Below are 13246 nucleotides of genomic sequence, written 5' to 3'. Positions count from 1 at the left end.
CTTTTTTAAAATAAATAAAATATTGATTTTTAGTATATCTTATTTTATAGGATTTTTACATCAATAATTTGGTGAGAATAATTTTTTATTGAATGAGACGTTATAACTCGTTTAAGGAATATCTGGGTTTGGTAAGACCCATACCCATGAATTCGGGTCAAATGCATGAGAACCTCCATTTAAAAATCAAGCAAATCTGGTGACTCCAAAAAAGGGGAAACGACCATATCGCGACACGTATGATTTTTATGTTTTTGTTTATATATATTATAGATTTCTAATAATAAATAAATATGTAAATTTACAACACTACCCTCACATGCTTTGCACATGACCAAAGTTAACGAAAAAATTTAACTGGGTTAGTAGAAAAGGACATAATCTGAAACATTTTGGAACACAGAATATGATTTCAATCATTAAGTTTTCTAAAGGACGACTATTGAAAAACCATGAAAACATAAAGAACCTGTCTTGCCATTTTGTCTTGATTTTTTTTTGTGTGACAGGTGTTTGAATACGGACCATGTAACAAATATGTATGTTTATGGTTTGGTTTAAAATTTTAAAATTATTTAAATTGAATATTGGTTATGTTTCACAGTTGGTTTTTTCTTTAATTTTGTTTTCAATTTATAACAGTTTAGTTTTGGTTTTCGTCAAAAATATATAGATACAAACGGTTTGTCTCACAGGTTTAGCTTAAAAATCGTGAAAACTAAGTTATGAACACTCGTATGTAACATGCTATTCTTTTTAATTAAAAAAATTACAACAATATCATACTCAAATTAAAGAGAACAAAATGCTCGTTTTTATGGTGTAACTTTAAAAAATATATATTAACGTATGAAAAAATTTCGGTCGTTTAAAAATTGAAAAGGGAGGTTCAGTTGGTTTAAAATTAAAACTAATATAAAAAAAACAGTATGTGGTAAAGGATGAGAGACTAAATTTGCAAGTACTCTTTGATTTTTCAAAAGTCATAGTAAAGTTGAGGATGAAAAAATATTAATATTTTCAAAGAATTGAATATTCACTTGGGTTTTATGTTTGAAATACTATTTTGCTCTTCTTCAACATGTTTTGTACGTTGTACTATATGTTAATAATTTGTAAATTCTTTAAAATCACAATGGCTTAGGTTTTCCTCATCTCGTACATTATATATGGTATAAATAAACAAGAGGATAAATTTGCTTCTTTTTTTAATAGCGGTTTGGATCCACCCTCAATACCTTACGCTACATTCTTATTTAAGGGTTTGAAAAGGAAAAGATAAGAAAATTTTTCTTTTTTCATTCTTGAGTATTTTCATTAAAAGAAAAGAAAGAGAATGGAAAGAAAACTTGGGCATTTTTTCCTTAAAAACTTTCATTTCAAATATTGCATGATTGTGAAGGAAAGTTTATAGCTCATTACAATATTACTAATTTATCATATCTCAATTCTCTTTTCCATGTTGCTATGAGGATATAATTGTAAAGTTACATTTCTTTTCTCTATCATTTCCTTCTGATATAACTCAAGAATGTAATTAACAGTTTCTTTTATTTTATTTTATTTTAATTCGAGAATTCCTTTAAGTATATAATTTATTTTCCTTTCTTCTCCTATCCAATCTTATTATTTTTTTTCTTGTATTTTAAACCCGAGAATACAGTGTTAGTGAGCCTTCTCTAGACGAGATGCTGTATAGCTTGTAAATCATTTAAAATAACTTTGTCTTAATTTGTCATACTCTTATACATTTAAAATGCTAACTTTTTTAATAAATGTTCATTACGTTTAAGCACTATCATTATTCATTAGTCATAGTCATCTCTAATACCACCGCCTAAATTAAAACTAAAATATACCACTAATGTGTCCTTTTCAATATTAAAAGCTTAAAATTAACTAAACGATAAACCTAGAGCTCAACTTACAATTAAGTAACCTAGTATAACTAGGAAACTAAATAACATAAAATAGGAAATACAATTGAAGCCGTTCTAAAAAACCGAAAATACAATTGAAATAAAAAGTAAAAGATATTATCATGATCTTCTGCATCAAGAACACTCACAAATTGTACCCTAAAAAGAAACAAAATAACACAATGCGTATATACCCTAACAAAATTTTTGTCATGTTTGTATAAATCATCTTAGTTTGAATGTCAAAGAAGTTGTTTAAAAAATATGTGTTCGAGTTATAACCCAAAAGTGATACCTAAAAGGCTAAAACAATTGAGACATCATGGAGGGAGTGAGTAGTGGACTAGTGGTGATGTTGACCTGACAGTGATTGTGAAAGAGAAGTGATTAAGGTGGAAAAAAGAGAAAATAAAATGAACTCATGTAATACACTGGTGTTTTAAGTAAATATGGATAATTTTAGAATTTTAATTTAAAACCAGCTTAAATTTTAATAATTTAAATGTTAACTATACCGGTAACGCGACTAGGAACACTCATAAACTTACTGTCGTTTTCAAGAATAATCTCCATCTAACGAAGAAGTAACACACTAGTGCTCTAACTTTTACCTTCATTACCAGACGCCTAGAATATTTTCTTGGGGAGATGCATACATGTTCGGGAAACATAGAAATAGGAATTGTGATGGTCGCGAGTCTCCAACATTGATTAGGATTTAGATATTATTGGGTAGCCGAAAAACGTGTCTTCAACAAACACGTACAGTCATATAAAAGTTTATTAGATTTTATGGTTCTTTCACTATAGAGGCCGGGAGGCAATTTAGTGTTGTGTCATCTTTGTCTTTTGCGAGTTTGGTACAAATTGCACGGGAGTGAGTTATCCTAGGTCCCTTAGATTATTGTGATACAAGTTGTGTTTAAGTTAATTATTAATACCCTCTTTATATTAATATATATTGTATCCGAAAAGACTAGGAGGTGATTTGGATTGTGGGTACCATAGTATTATTAGGCAAGGTGAGACCGGGAGGTGATCCAAACCTTTAAAAATTGAGCTTCACATGTCATTAGAGTTATAGGGTGTCGTTGGTGACGCCGGGAGGCGGTCTAGTTTTTTTTAGTGGTCTTTAGTGTCATATATTTTAAGATATTGTTTTTCAACCATTCAAGTTCGTTAACTATTAATTTTAACCTGTAGGATTCCATTACCTAGGTAGTCGTTTCTCGCATATTAGTTAAACCCAATTTATATAAAGTTTCGTTTTTAGTTTTAGAGTAAGTATTATTTAGTTTATTTTTAAAAATTAAAAAACACAAGAACCAATAAAATCAATTTATTTAAGTTATTAGTCAGAGTCTAGTTTAGGTGTCGCTAGTGTCCTTTGGGTTCGACATCCGGACTTCATTAGGCTTTACTACAGTTGATAGGTGCACTTGCCTGTTTAGTGGTCTAGCATTAGGGTAGTCTAGATTTATAAATTTAAAACTAGAGTGTCTAGGTTAGGTTAAGTTTTTATAGAACGCGTTTTGCACATCAATATACGTGCCCGAAGGTACGCATTACATACTTAACTTGTGCATCATTCTTCCGATATATTCATAACTAACCTTACATTTATAAAGAGCATTTCGCCTTACATACCTCAGATATTATTAGGGTCCGATGCCCTACATCCTCGGATATTATTAGGGTCCGGTACCCTCCATCCTCGGATACTATTAGGATCTGGTCTCCCTTTCTTCTCTACTATCATGTCATACCTTTCTATATATATAATTGTAAGTTTCATACGTACATACCTCATTCATCCATCCATCATATACAACAATCATATCATCAAACCATCACTTGGCAGTGTATGCAATATCCGAAGATCGTTCATGCACCGACAAGCTTTCATTCACATTTAAGATATACATAAATAACATACAAATCATACATGGCATACACTTACCATTTAAGGTAAGTGTATTAACTATCACATCAAGTATGCACACAGCCCCGAAAACATAACAAGGAATGGGGCTAGAAACTCACCTGAATGCGGTTACGTTCACTGTTTATGGTTATTCCTTTCTTGAGCTGTGCACGACTAAGTGTATAACAATTACACGTATCAATTTAACTATCACTATCCATATCGTGTTTCTGGTTTTATTATTACCCTCAACGAACAGGGGTCGGAGGCAGCGCCCCTGGCAGTGGGGTTCTAGGGGCGGCAGCCCCTAGCAGGGTCCAAGAGGCATAGCCCCTGGCTGGGTCGAGCTGCCAGGTCAGCTTGAAAAACTTTTATTTTCATTAACTGTCTTAACACATTTTCCATTAGCATTTTAATTATTATTTTATTCACTAACTTAAAAAGTTCGAGGGCTTCTTTGTAATTTATCCATTTTATTCTATGTTCAGTGACCTTTCTGTCATTCTTCAAACTTCAGTTTGTTATCCAGTCCTTAACGAATGGGGGCTCATAACGAATGAAATCATTCGTTACTTCATAACGAATCTGCCTTCATGACGAGTTGGCTACTATAACGCACCAGTCCTCATAACTAATTGGACCTTATGATGAACTAGTCCTCATAATGAATTGGGACGAGCTAGTCCTCATAACGAATTGGACCTTAACGAATGGGGCTAGTTCGTCATTCTTTCCTTAACGAATTTGAATACGAAATAAGGCTAGTTCGTTAAACTTCCATTAACGAATTAGGGTTAGGTCAGAGAATGTCAGAAACATTCTCTGACATTCCCTTAACTCGTACACCTTTTTCGGCGCCGCTTTTCTTGCGCCATCATCGCCGGAAAAACGGGCGGTGGTTGGAAAAACGTATTTTCGCACCGTTTTTCACCCTTTTTCGTCCCTTTCGATCCAGATCTGAGCTAGGGTGACCCCTAAGGCTCGTCGTTCGCGACTAAATCTAGCGGGTTTAGATCCGTACACTATCATATTTTCATTACCTCGGGTCGGTGCTTGGTTTTCCTTCTTGGTTCGACTAAGAAAAAGAGAGAAACTAGAGAGAGAGCTTAAGTGTGTGTTTAGGGTGGTTTATGGAATATGTAAAATGAATGGATTATGGAGTAATTATTATTTATATATGATGGGTCATGGGCTCAAGCCCATGATCCTTTCTTCTTTCCTTTTTAACCCAAGTCCATAACTCATATCTATTTAACCCAACACAAGCCCGACTCATAATAACTCATAACTTATTTTAATAACTGAAATGAGAAAACAGGATGTTACATGTTGCCTGTAAGTTTGTGGTTTTGTGGGTAATTAAGGATAGAAATGAGGTGGCGGTACATAGTTTATTATAGAATAATCAATTAAAATTCATATCCTGAATATAACATAATCATTTAACTTACATATATTGTGAAAATAAATATACATGAATATTAAAAATAAAATATACATGAATATTAAAAAAACAAAAATAATACATATTATTAACTAATGCTCAATCCATGAAATTAGCTTATATCAGTCGGGACAATAATCTGAAATGATAAAGTCGAATATTAATATTAATATTAATATAATATTAATATTAATATTATGGAAAATTTGAATTATAATTTATAACCGGAAAATTTGAATGGTTTTACCGGAAAAACGAAATAGTGATAATGACCATGGTATCTCCGATTTTTATTTAAAACCTAAAGTGAAATTAACTTATATTTGTCGGGACAATAACCTGAAATGATAAAGTCGAATATTAATATTCATATTATGGAAGATTTGAATTTTAATTTATAACCGTAAAATTTGAATGCTCTTACCGGAAATACTAAATAGTGATAATGTCCATGGTATCTCTGATTTTGATTTAGAACCTAAAGTGAAATTAGCTTATATCAGTTGGGAAAATAACTTGAAATGATAAAGTCGAATATTAATATTCATATTATGGAAGATTTGAATTATAATTTATAACCGGAAAATTTTAATGGCCTTACCGAAAAAATGAAATAATGATAATGTCCATGGTATCTCCGATTTTGATATAGAACCTAAATGAACAACATGTATAACAAAATCACAGGAAAAATATAAACCTTAAAATAAATATAAAACCACGATTATTATAGATATAAAACATCACCGGAAAAACTTACCAGAAGACCGTAATAACGTCCACATATCAATTACACCGTCGTTTTTGTTTTACAGCGATTATAAGAAAATCATATAACAATGAAAATAAATTTAAAACGTTAGAGGAAAACATTACCGGAAACAAATATAATTTTGCCGGAAAAACATATAACAAAATCGGCCATTAGACTATAAAATATAACCTTACCGGAAAAATATTAATACCAATCTGGATTGCCGGAATATATGAGAGGTTGGAAGAATAAAGCAGAAGATATAGAAAGAGAGATTAAATGGTTATGGTTAAAAACTGTTAAGTTTAAATATAGTTTATGGGATTTGGCAAGAGTATAAAAGTAAATAGGTGATTTGGCTTTGAGGTGACAATGATGTGGACACCCTAGAATAATGTCCTGTGGATATTGAGTTTGCTTTAATACCCCCTCTGTCTTATTACAAGTGTTCACATTTCCTTTTTTATTTGTCTCATTATAAGTGTCCACTTTCATAATTTATTAGTCAATTTCCAAGTTTACCCTTAAACACACATAACTAATATTAATAAACAATATTGATGGACCCACTTTTCAATGACATTATTGTCATTTGGTAAGAAAAAATGCAATCATTTAATCCACCTTAAACTTTGTGTTTTTCAAACATGAACACTTAATCACTTATAATGGAACGGAAGGAGTAGTATAGTAAGATTATGAAATATTTTATATTATCTTACAATATGATGCAACCTATAATGATTATTAAAAAGACACGAGGTGTTGCAACCACCTATGATGTACAGTAAAAAATCATGAAATCTGCCAGGTTAGATGTTTCTTGTTACTTAAACATAGCGATGTTGTGACAATAAGGCTGAGGGGTGTGGGGGGGCGCGAGAGGGGGCGTGAGTGGGGGCGCCATCCAATAATATTGTGACGTGTGGCAGAGAGAGAAACTTGATAAGATGGGTGTTGGTAGTGGTGATAGCGCCCCGGGCCATGGTGTGGAGGGGCGCGAGAGGGGGCGCGAGCGGTTTATTTTTTTATTTTTTTATAAATGTATTAAAAAAACGTATTATTAAAAAAACAAGAAATTATTTAAACAAACACACATTTTTTTGAAAATTCATAATAAAAAAAAACATACTAAAAATTAAACAAACAATAATATTTAATAATAAAACTAATCTAATACAAGATCATCTGGTCGCCTCGCCCACAAATGTTCAACCAACTCGTGTCGAAGATCCCCGTGTATCTCACGGCTCTTGATATTTGCTATGTTATGAAGTTTTTGTTGATCACTGATTGTGGACGGTTGTGGCGGAATGTCACCTTGGTAGTTTTGGCAAGAGATTGACCACGGCTGCGGTCAAAACTCCCCCTACATGAAGAAGCAAATCATCCTCTTCGGAGGAGTCGGAATCAGACGAGTACGACGACATTATTTTTAAAAGTGACGATGGGTTGTTTGGAGATTGAAGTTGTGTTTGATATGGTAAAAATGGGTTGATTTAGGGGTATTATATAGGATTTTGTAAAGGTTTTTTTAAAAAAGTTTGAAAGAAATGGATAATATATAGGAAGTGTTGTATAAAGAAATGGGTAAGTTTGGTAATATATAGGAGTAGAAATTTTTTTTTTTTTTTTAAATTTAAGAGCCAACGGCTCATTTTATGGTCTCCAACGGCTATTTTCACCATTCCCCAAGCCCTCACGCGCTACAGCTCCCGCGAGCCTCCTGGCGACTGCCTCGTTTTCCGCTCTCGCGCCCCTCTCGCGCCCCTCTCGCGCCCCGGTGGTGTGGTGCTCGCGCCCCGGGGCGCGAGCGTCTGCCCTCTTGCGCCCCTCCTAGCGCTCCACACCCCTCAGCCTAATAGTATTATCATTAGACCAATCACAAACTGTATACACATAGTGATGTTGTGACAATAATATTATTATCATTAGCTCTTGACCATATGTATGCAATTGAGTAACCTTTTAAACCATTACACTCGACATTTGATTGCAATTAAATACTGAAGTTACAAACAAAATTATATCACATCGCACAAGAAAGAATATTGAATTCAGACAAACTGTGGAAACAAGACAACTGGCAGAAGTTACAAACCTGCAGTTTTGGGGAATTAGTTGGCATGCTGCCCTTGTTTTGGTAGTTAACCGGTCCATCAAACTTCTTCTGTCACACGGTACTCTATGTTCCCTAAAAGTGTTTACACTTCAGGTGAGATCCATCATATAGTGATGTTAATTCCATCATTTGCAAAAGGAGCAACAAGATTCACCATAGGAATCTTGTCCTGTAGCATGAAAAACTGATGAATGAAAATTACCACATCCACAAGTTAAAACAATGCAATTTATATCACATCGTAGCATGAATAAGAATATAAGATCACAGTACCTCTATATTGTATGCAATATAATTTCAATAAGAGTTAATTACCTAGCCGAGCTGCTGTGAGCTACTCAATTTTGGGTCGGCTCGTTAAAAACTCAAATCAAGCTGAGCTTAAATGAGCTCGAGCATTTATTGTGGCTTATTTAATAAACGAACTCAAGCCCTAGCTTCCCATATCATGCTCAAGCCTTAACTATATCGGCTTGGCTCATCTTGTTTACATCCTTATTCATTGGGATAGAGAACATACACTGCAACAGAATGGAAGAAATCAAACTTCTGTGAAACATACTTTGAAAACCTTTAAGGAATGTGAATATGTTGATTAATTTTTCGAGTTTCGAAATGATACATAAAGTTAAATATTATTTAATACCATCAACCACATAATAAGGCTCCATAACAAACTTTGAAAACCTTAAAACACAAAACTCTTAAAACTTAAACAAGAGTACGAGCATTTAAAATGCCTAGCTTCAAAACAGCAAGGAACAAAAAATTTAAGTTTTTCAAGCACTCAACTTGGCTCCAGAAGCACGACATGTTATTTGGCTTGATCTGAAAAGTCGCAGCTACAAGTGTCATTTAAGTGTTAATTTCAAGCCGTGAGCGTGTAAGATAGACGTACCAAAAGTAGAAACAAAAGAGCATTGATTTCACGAGTTCAAAAACGGATCATGAGGGGATACGAGGCTGCGCACAAACACAGGGGTGCCAATAAATTCACAATTCCTGCACATTCTTCTACCGAAAATGGTGAATAAATCGACACGACTTGGACTGGATAGCTCTAAGGTTGTCATTAAGTGCATACTTTGACACTCTAATATCTCGCAATCATGTGGTCCCACAATCCCCCAAGACTCCTTGACATTGTACTTGTTCATTACCCATATGATATGACTGGGAATCGATGTAAAAGGAAATATGCATAAACATTCTCCCATAATCCCCAAACTCATATCGGTCATATACCTCCAATACCTTTTCGGGACACCGACACCAAGTGATTGATATAATGGATCATCATCAGGTTGCGGGATTTCTTTAAAAATATGTTGGGATAAATCAAAAGAAAGGATCACCGCCTTTTTGTTCATTTTGTTATTACCATCACCATTACTAGTATTGTGAGTCTGGGCAAACATAACCCAGTGAAGCGCACCATTGCATAAGACACCATTTCTGCTATTAAACATGTACTTGACATCAGCAAAAACTTTCCAAACATTTGACTTCAAAGTTAACATAAAAAAACATGTCACATATTCACTTTTCCTCATTCCCGCTACAACCTTGTAATCATCACTTGATGAATCATAACCAAAACCGCAACACAATGGCCAAAAAGATGATGGCGTGTAACCAGGGAGTTGGGGCAGTTTCCTATGCACTCCAGTACAGGGATTAATTACTATAATTTCAGCATTGGAGTAACAGTTGCATACGAGGCCATTGGAAGAACCGATTATATAACAAAAAGGTCCATAATGGTCAATAAAGGTAAACCCAAAGAGTGACACGACCAGAGCAATCCTTCTATGTCCATATTTATTATTATGGCGGTCAGTGTTGTAACTGTAGTTTAGTTGGTTTTTGATAAAACGACGGTGAGAGATGAGCGTTAGCCATGACTTGCATACGCTCTTGCAACGTATCAAATCCTCAACATCCAGTTTTAACAGTATCTGCTCGAGGATATCATCAGCGACAGAAAACACTTCTACCATTAATTCAAACTACGTTTAAACGTAGTACTTACCTACGGTATTTAACAACATATGATACTAGATCTGAATTACTAAACTTAGCTGGTGCTCCCTTGGAGGATCTTAAATTCAGGAAGGCTAGTTTTCTGTTTGTGGTCTTTTTATTATCGTTGAATTGGCTATATATACTCTGGCTAGCTAAAAATATCATTATACTAGCTTTTAGCCCCCCGTGTTATGGGGGTTTATTTAAGTTTTTATTTTTTATAGTTTTGATGTTTTATATTTTGTAATGATTTGTTTCATTTCAACCGAGTTTTGTTTTGATTTGATACGTATATATAGTTTGTTACATTCATTATATTTTTTTAAATGTGGGCTCTTTTAATTAAGATTAGTATGCTTATAGTTGGATTTAGGAGCTATGTTGTTCTCATTGTGATGCAATAGTTTTAGCAATACATTACTTTAATAACTCAAAACTTCCTAGGTTTTGTTCCTCTTTTATATAAGCTATAAAATCATTCTTTCTACTGGCAAAAAAATATATTTTGTTTTAGATGTTAAAAATTTGCTATGACATCTTTTACCTCCAAAGCGTTCCCAACAGTGTCACCAATTTGATTACACAGAGACACGAATCTATCCTAGCCATCCTTAATGTTAAATTATCCATTTTCTTCAAATATTCACATGATTCATATTGATACTGGATTTGAATGCCAGTGAACTACAAAAGATATATATTCATAACATATTAAGTAATGATACACATCTACAGTGTTGGCTTTCTATTTTAAGTTTGTTATTTTAAATCTTAGTTTAACAGAAATCAACGTGAAGAATGAACAAGGACAACAAATTCAAAAGGAGCGAATGTTCGAGAACATAAACGAATGAATGAGCCATGTTTTCATGTTCATTCCTCTAACTAAATAAACTAAACTCGGTGTTCGTATTTGTTCACTTATTAAATAAATGATGATTCACTGAATGCTCAATTCGTTTACAAACTTAGACGTAAGCACTTCAAGAAAATATTAAACGCAAGTGAGAGAAAGAAGTATGAAAACTTAAAAAATAAATCTCTAAATGAGAGGGCCATGCTAACAATTTTCTCTTTTCATGACGTACGGCTTTGACCACACGGTCACAACGAACTAAAAGAGTCTTTCCCAGTAGCTCATCGGCAATTTTTTTTTACTTCTAGATTCCAATTTGATTTTAAGATGTCTTTGAGCTTGTGATGATTTTTCAAGAAAGTAACAAAATCCTTTCCCATAAAAAACTCAGCACGGGTAAAATGTAATACAACCTACTCGAAACTAAAATTTTATGACCTCTTACTTTCTCTGCAAATAAATGGAATACATTTTTCTTGTACCCTTGTTTCGGGAAAGCTTAAACCAATAAATTCTTTAATCTTGCCCAAAATCAGTTAGCTTTAACCTTGCCGAAAGGCAGTTAAAGGGATGACGTAGCAAGTGTAAAAATAAATAAAAATAAATAAATAAAACTTCGTATTATACACATATGTATAATTTCATTTAGTCTTTAGTTACGTAATATACACATATGTACATATTATCATTTACCTTAAATTGTACACATGTGCATAAAAAAACGTGCATATACATATATGTACATATTATACATATATGTATAATTTTGCTAAACCAAGATGTTTTTTTATTTATTTTATGAAACCGGGGATGATAAATAAGAATTTTAGTTTTTTTACTTTTTTTATTTTCACGTTTTTTTTTGTTTTATGATTTTTTTTATTTTTGGGTTTTTTGTGGTCCAAAATAGTTCTCAATTTCAAAATAGTTCTCTCATGATCCCAATCGTATATATCTAAACTATATATAATACACCAAACAAGGCAAATTAAGTCACCTATTTTTAAGTAATTTAGAGCACTTAAAGCATGAGATACATGTGTTAATATGGGTAAATTTGTCTTTTAAATACAATTCATTCAACTTACAAGTTTGGTCTCTCATCTTTAATTATATTATGTTTATAAATTAAGTTGTAAACTAACTTTTCATCCATGTTTTTAAAACGACTATAGCCTTTAAAATTTTTATAAAAAAATTACACCATAAAAACGAGCATTTTATTATTTTTAATTTGGATATGATATTGTTATAATTTTTTTCATTTTAAATAAATTAATATGTTACGTAGGGGTGTTCAGTGTCGATTTTGATGGTTTTTAAGTTAAACTTGTGAGCCCAACCGTTAATACTTATTTTTTTGTTGTCCAAAACCAAACTCAACTATTGAAAGTTGAAACCAAATCGTTACTAACGGCCTGGTTCCAGTTTGGTTTCACAATACTTTAATAATAAATATAGTTTAAAATAATTTTTTAATTTAAATGTACCATCAGTTTTAACTAAACACCAACATAATATAATACTTGAGAGGATCATAAATAAAAAATAATAATTTTTGCCACATAAATGATAAATATTAATGGAAGATCTAGGACGTGAAATAATAACAAATATCACAAAATGAATCATACTGCAATTAGGTTAATTTGAAGTTGTATAGCCAAGTTATTTGTAATAAAAGATTATGTTCAATTAAATTTTTAACTATATCTGATATATATTATTAAACATATCTAATAATTAATAATAAAAAACATTAAAATGCATTCAACCGACCGTTCACTACATTTTGAAAATTTTGAAACCGACCAACAAACCGAAATTAAAAAAAGAAAAAGAAAAAAGAAGTCAAACCAATGACCGGTTTAAACGATTTCAAGGTTTTAACCAAACCATAAATACTTATATTTGTTACGTGATTAATAGGTTCAAACACACCCGCTGCATTGCGCAGGCACCCGTCTAGTGTGTGTGTGTGTGTGTATATAAGATTGGGATCATATGAGAACCTTTCAAGAATTGAGAACTTTGAGAACAATTATTTAGCCACTAACTTTCCTTTGAAGATGGGGGATTTAAAATTCCTTTTAAGGGTAGAAAAGGAATTTAACATCAAAATAGAATTTTGGGAATTCCATATTCCTATCACGATTCACATCAACACAATTGAGATCAAGTCTCAGTTGTGCAACTAGGGTT

The 13246-nt window shown here is 32.6% G+C and overlaps 1 protein-coding gene across 1 annotated transcript; it reads right to left on the bottom strand.

Annotated features, from left to right (window-relative positions):
• Positions 1–7209: 7209 nt before the first annotated feature.
• Positions 7210–10163, bottom strand: LOC143591803 (F-box/kelch-repeat protein At3g23880-like). Its single transcript, XM_077071896.1, has 2 exons — positions 9113–10163; positions 7210–7280 (listed from the first exon to the last, which is right to left on the bottom strand). Exons 1-2 carry the CDS (start codon positions 10161–10163, stop codon positions 7210–7212), a joined length of 1122 nt encoding a protein of 373 aa, XP_076928011.1.
• Between the last annotated feature and the right edge of the window lie 3083 nt (positions 10164–13246).

Source organism: Bidens hawaiensis, unplaced genomic scaffold (genome assembly GCF_021521415.1).
Source record: "Bidens hawaiensis isolate Kalapana, Puna unplaced genomic scaffold, B.hawaiensis_p1.1 tig00040074_1, whole genome shotgun sequence".
NCBI classification, from domain to species: Eukaryota; Viridiplantae; Streptophyta; class Magnoliopsida; order Asterales; family Asteraceae; genus Bidens; species Bidens hawaiensis.
This window is presented reverse-complemented; position numbering and strand designations above follow the sequence as displayed.

What these genes read in the sequence shown, in the direction of transcription:
- LOC143591803 (XM_077071896.1), bottom strand. Translation starts at nt 10,163, where the DNA reads ATGGTAGAAGTGTTTTCTGTCGCTGATGATATCCTCGAGCAGATACTG. An exon ending in GCGCAGCCTCGTATCCCCTC is followed by an intron (nt 7,281 to 9,112) that starts ATGATCCGTTTT and finishes GCCGTGAGATAC; the next exon opens with ACGGGGATCTTCGACACGAG.